The 5,700-nt window shown below is 47.1% G+C and overlaps 1 protein-coding gene across 1 annotated transcript in view; it reads right to left on the bottom strand.

Annotated features, from left to right (window-relative positions):
• Window positions 1-327: 327 nt before the first annotated feature.
• Window positions 328-5,700, bottom strand: part of LOC106531466 (cullin-9) — a gene marked incomplete at its 5' end in the record, with an annotated part of 64,270 nt that continues 58,897 nt past the window's right edge. The window contains 3 exon segments of the mRNA XM_014027340.1: window positions 328-1,228; window positions 1,378-1,469; window positions 4,522-4,655. Of these exon segments, the coding sequence (XP_013882794.1) occupies window positions 1,003-1,228; window positions 1,378-1,469; window positions 4,522-4,655 (452 nt within the window).

Raw genomic sequence — 5,700 nt, forward strand, 5'->3', positions numbered from 1 at the left:
TCTGATGGGTTCTAGAATAAACTGGTTCTGACGGGTTCTAGATTAAACTGGTTCTGATGGGTTCCAGATTAAACTGGTTCTGATGGGTTCCAGATTAAACTGGTTCTGATGGGTTCCAGATTAAACTGGTTCTGATGGGTTCCAGATTAAACTGGTTCTGTTGGTTCCAGATTAAACTGGTTCTGATGGGTTCCAGATTAAACTGGTTCTGATGGGTTCCAGATTAAACCGGTTTTCATGGGTTCCAGATTAAACTGGTTCTGATGGGTTCCAGATTAAACCAGTTCTGATGGGTTCCAGATTAAACCGGTTCTGATTGTTTCCAAATTAAACTGGTTCTGATGGGTTCCAGATTAAACTGGTTCTGATGGGTTCCAGATTAAACCGGTTCTGACGGGTTCCAGGTTAAACTGGTTCCTCGTCATTCAAACTGTTTCCAGACTCGTTTCATTAGAGTTCAGACAGGCTGTAACTGCTGCAATTATTTTTAACTGATTTCAGACATGTTTAGTTTCAATTGGTTCCAGAAGCAGATTTTTGTTTTTGTAACTGGTTGTCACCAATTTAATCTGGTTTAAACTGGTTTAAAGTAAGTTCAGACTGGTTCCACATTGATTTAAATGTACTATCATTTGCTTTGAACTGGTTTTGAAGGAGTTTCACACAAGGAGCAGGTGAACCAACAGAAAAGTCCGACCTGACTTTCAGAACAAAAACAGAAACGTTTTCATATTTTCAGGAATAAACTCAGATTTTCCTCTTTAAAGATAAAACTCAGGATGTGTTTTGTCCTGTTCTCCTCTGAACTTTGGCTTCATGAAAACAGAATCAGAAGTGGAAGCAAGTGCAGCGATGCGTGGAGGAGTCTGTGTGTGGGACGACGTTCTGCTGGTCTTTCAGCGTGCCTGACGTCCTCGCGTGAAGTCACATGGTTATAAAGAAGGGGCGGGGCTTTGACCCTGTCCCGTCTGTCTCTGAGACAACTTTAAGTTTAGGATTGACTCAGTCATACGGGCTGAAGGTTCTCTCCAGGTTCTCAGACTCATCGTCATCAGAGAAGAAGTCATCCTCGTCAATGTCGTCCTCGTCGTAGTCTTCATGCCACTCAGGGACGTACTCTTCATCATACTCATCGTCGTCATCCTCTGCTTCGATTTCGACACCTTCCTCACCAGTGTGATTGTTGTTGTCTGAGTCTCCGGAGTCTGAAGCCCGGTCTGACTTGGACCTGAATGACAGCAGAAAACCAGCTGTTGTTGTATTGTTTTACACATGATTACCAACAAACTAAAATCATCCAGTTTGATTCAGACGGACCTGATGATTTCTGTTAAACAGAACCAGAACCAGAGGACTGAGGACAGGTGCAGCACTCACCCCTTGTTGACGTCTGTGTGGTTGGACAGACTGGACGCCTGAGTAGACTCTGGTTCCTGGTTGCTTCTGGACTGATACCCAACCCTGAAGTCCTGAACCAGACAGACAGAGGAGTCAAACACAGGTTTTACTGGGACCACAGGGTCTCAGTTCTACTGGCAGTTTTTTTAAATTTATTAATTTATTTATAAAAACTAAAGAAATTCACATCAAACAAAAAATACAAATCAAAACGAAAGGCAGCAAAAGAAAAAAAAAACGTATATGTTTGCCCCTATTTTTCTAAAAGAAATAATATTAATTACAAACCATAAAATCCAATAATAGAAACAAAACTACAAATCCAAATCGATCGATTTAGAGCTGGTCCAGTGTTCCACGACCAGGACAAAAACCATACTGCTCTTCCTGAATCCAAGATTCGACTATCCGACAGACCCTCCTCTCCAGGACCCCRGAATAGACCTTACCAGGGAGGCTCAGTAGTGTGATCCCCCTATAGTTGGAACACACTCTGCAGTCCCCCTTTTTAAATTGGGGGACCACCACCCCGGTCTGCCAATCCAGAGGAACTGCCCCCGATGTCCACGCGATATTGTAGAGTCGCGTCAACCAACGCAACCCCACAACATCCAGAGTCTTAAGGAACTCTGGGTGAATCTCATCCACCCCCGGCGCCCTGCCACCGAGGAGCTTTTTAACCACCTCCGTGACCTTGGCACCAGAGATTGGAGACTCCGACCCAGGGTACTCAGGCTCTGCTTCTTCATGGGAAGACGTGTCTGTATGATTGAAGAGGTCGTCAAATTATTCCACCCACCGACCCACAAGGTCCTGAGTTGAGGTCAGCAGCGCACCATCCCCACCATAAACAGTGTTGATGGTGAACCACTTTCCCCTGTGAGACACCGGATGGTGGACCAGAATTGCCTCAAAGCCATACGGAAGTCTTTTTCCCATGGCCTCTCCAAACTCCTCCCATGCCCAAGTTTTGCCTCAGCGACTACCCGAGCTGCAATCCGCTTGGACTGCCAATACCTATCAGCTGCTTCTGGAGTCCCACAGGCCAAAATGCCCCAATAGGACTCCTCCTTCAGCCTGACAGCATCCCTCACTGCCGGTGTCCACCAGCGGGTTTGAGGGTTTCCGCCACGACAGACACCAACAACATTACGGCCACAGTTCAGGTAAGCCGCCTCGACAATGGAGGTACAGAACATGGACCACTCGGACTCAATGTCCGCCACCTCCCCCGGAACATGTTCAAAGTTCCCCCAGAGGTGTGAGTTGAAGCTCCGTCTGACAGGAGACTCTGACAGGCATTCCCAGCAGACCCTCACTATACGTTTGGGTCTGCCAGGTCTGACCGGCATCCTCCCCCACCAACATAGCCAACCCACCATCAGGTAATGGTCACTTGTCAGCTCTGCCCCTCTTTTCACCCGAGTGTCCAAGACATGTGGCTGCAGATCAGCTGAAACAACAACAAAGTCGATCATCGAACTGTGGCCTAGGGTGTCCTGGTGCCAAGAGCACATATGGACACCCTTATGTTTGAACATGGTGTTCGTTATGGACAATCCATGACAAGCACATAAGTCCAATAAAAAATCACGGCTCGGGTTCAGATCGGGGGTGCCATTCCTCCTAACCAAGCCTTTCCAGGTCTCACTGTCATTACCCAAGTGAGTGTTGAAGTCCCCCAGCAGAACGAGGGAGTCACCATCAGGAGTGCTCTCCTGCACCCACTCCAAGGACTCCAAATGGGTGGGTAATCTGAACTGCTGTTAGCCTCATAGGCACAAACAACAGTCAGGACCCGTCCCCCGACTCGTAGGTGGAGGGAGGCTACCCTCTCGTTCACTGGGGTGAACCCTCTCGTTCACTGGGGTGAACCCCAACGTACAAGTGCCAAGATGGGGGGCAATAAGTATGCCCACACCTGCTCGGCGCCTCTCAGCAGGGGCAACTCCAGAGTGGAAGAGTGTCCAACCCCTCTGGAGGAGACTGGTTCCAGAGCCAGAGAGGTGCGTCGAGGTGAGTCCGACTATATCTAGTCGGAACCTCTCAACCTCACACACCAGCTCAGGTTCTTTCGTCACCAGAGAGGTGATGTTCCACATCCCTAGAGCCAGGTACTTTAGCCAAGGATCAGACCGCCAAGGTCCTCGTCCTCGACTACTGCCCAGCACACACTGCGCCCGACCCCTACGGCCCCTTCCACAGGTGGTGAGCCCATGGGAAGGGGGACCCATATCTCCTCTTCGGGCTGTGCCCGACCGGGCTCCATGGGTGAAAGCCCGGCCACCAGGCGCTCGCCATCGTGCCCCACCTCCAGGCCTAGCTCCAGAGTGGGGCCCCAGTGACCCGCATCCGGGCAAGGGAACACTCAGTCCATTTATCCTATTCATCATTAGCGGTCTTTGGGCTGCACTTTGTCTGATCCCTCACCTAGGACCTGTTTGCCTTGGGTGACCCTACCAGGGGCATGAAGCCCCCGACAACATAGCTCCTAGGATCATTGGGACACTCAAACCTCTCCACCACGATAAGGTGGCAGCCCAGGGAGATAATAAACTATTAAATTTGAACCAAGTTTGTATTTTTACTAATTCTATTGCATCATTTCCAACATTCTTTCTGTTTTTACCCAAACAATAAAATGTAGTATCATCTGCAAACAAAACACACACAAAAACCCTGACACATTCACCAAGTCATTCATGTACAAAAGAAACAACTTTAGTTCAAGCTCAGAACCCTGTGGAACCCCACATGCAACACTAGAGTTCAGATCTTAGATCATTTATTTGTACAAACTGTTTCCTGTTTGTCATATAACTTGATACCCACTGTAGTACTGGACCTCTTATGCAAAATTTGTTTAAATTTTCAAGAATACTGTGATCAGTGGTGTCGAATGCGTTCCTTAGATCAACATGATCACTAAGTATTGTTTATGATCAACAGCTATTGTTATTTGTTCTATTAAGTCCATGACAGCCATTGATGTTGAATTCTTAGCTCTAAATATAGATTTTATCTTAAAATATTTAGTTTATCGATGAACTGATCTAATCTGGTCACAAACATTTTATTCATCTTTAAACCATTATCAAAGCATTCAGGTTTTGACCTGGGTACCTGGGTGGAGTGCTGCAGGATGGCCAGCAGACGCTCCTGGATGCGTCGGATGAGTTCCAGTCCCGTGTTCAGGTGTTCTGGCTTCAGCAGGCGGACACACGAGGCCAGGTCCGTGCACTGCAGTAGAGTCTCCTCTGAAGACAGAGAGCAGTGAACAGTCAGACCACCTGACTCACCTGACCCACATGACTCACTTGACTCACCTGACTCACCTGACCCACATGACTCACCTGACTCACCTGACCCACATGACTCACCTGACCCACATGACCCACATGACCCACATGACTTACTACTCACATGACCCACATGACCCACATGACTCACCTGACCCACATGACTCACATGACTCACATGACCCACATGACCCACCTGACTCACAGGACTTATCTGACTCACATGGCCCAGCAGAGACATGCTGTGGTAAACCTTCAAAAAAATAAAGTCTAATTCTGAATCTGTTCCTGTGTATAATTTGAACAATTGCTTTCAGCACACAACTCACATATAAACATTCTTAAAAATGTACACATTTCCAACTGTGCAAGTAGGAATATGTTGTACAAACAAGCTGTCAAATACATGTGCACCAATCACCTGCTGCACATGCACCAATCACCTGCTGCACATGTGTCAATCACCTGCTGCACATGTGTCAATCACCTGCTGCACATGTGTCAATCACCTGCTGCACATGTGTCAATCACCTGCTGCACATGTGTCAATCCCCTGCTGCACATGGATTAACAGGTCTATAGTCATTGAGGGCTGATGGGTCAGTTTTCTTTGGTACCAGAACCAGACAGGATGTAGGGCTTCTTCAGCTTCCAGTGACCACTTCTCACAGTCGTTGTAGTTACAGGCTGTCTCTGAACAAGTGGTTTGTATTCTGAGCCTAGATAAACAAGGTTATGATCTGAATTATCCAGAGGTCTTGCATTGGCGATATATGAATCCTTTAAATTTGTGTAAAACAAATCCAATGGTCCTCATGCAAGAACCGTTGGTACGCACAAATTTGTTCTTAAGTTGTGCGTACCAGTGATTTAGGAGAATTTGTGGCATTCACCAATGTTTTCGTATTCTAAGATTTTTTTCAGATACGAACAAAATTCAGGAGTGGTCCAGACCTGTGGTATATTTTACCAGCAGTCAGTCTGCTGTTATCCAGACGGGTTT

This window comes from Austrofundulus limnaeus, unplaced genomic scaffold (assembly GCF_001266775.1).
Source record: "Austrofundulus limnaeus strain Quisiro unplaced genomic scaffold, Austrofundulus_limnaeus-1.0 Scaffold638, whole genome shotgun sequence".
Classification (NCBI taxonomy): Eukaryota; Metazoa; Chordata; class Actinopteri; order Cyprinodontiformes; family Rivulidae; genus Austrofundulus; species Austrofundulus limnaeus.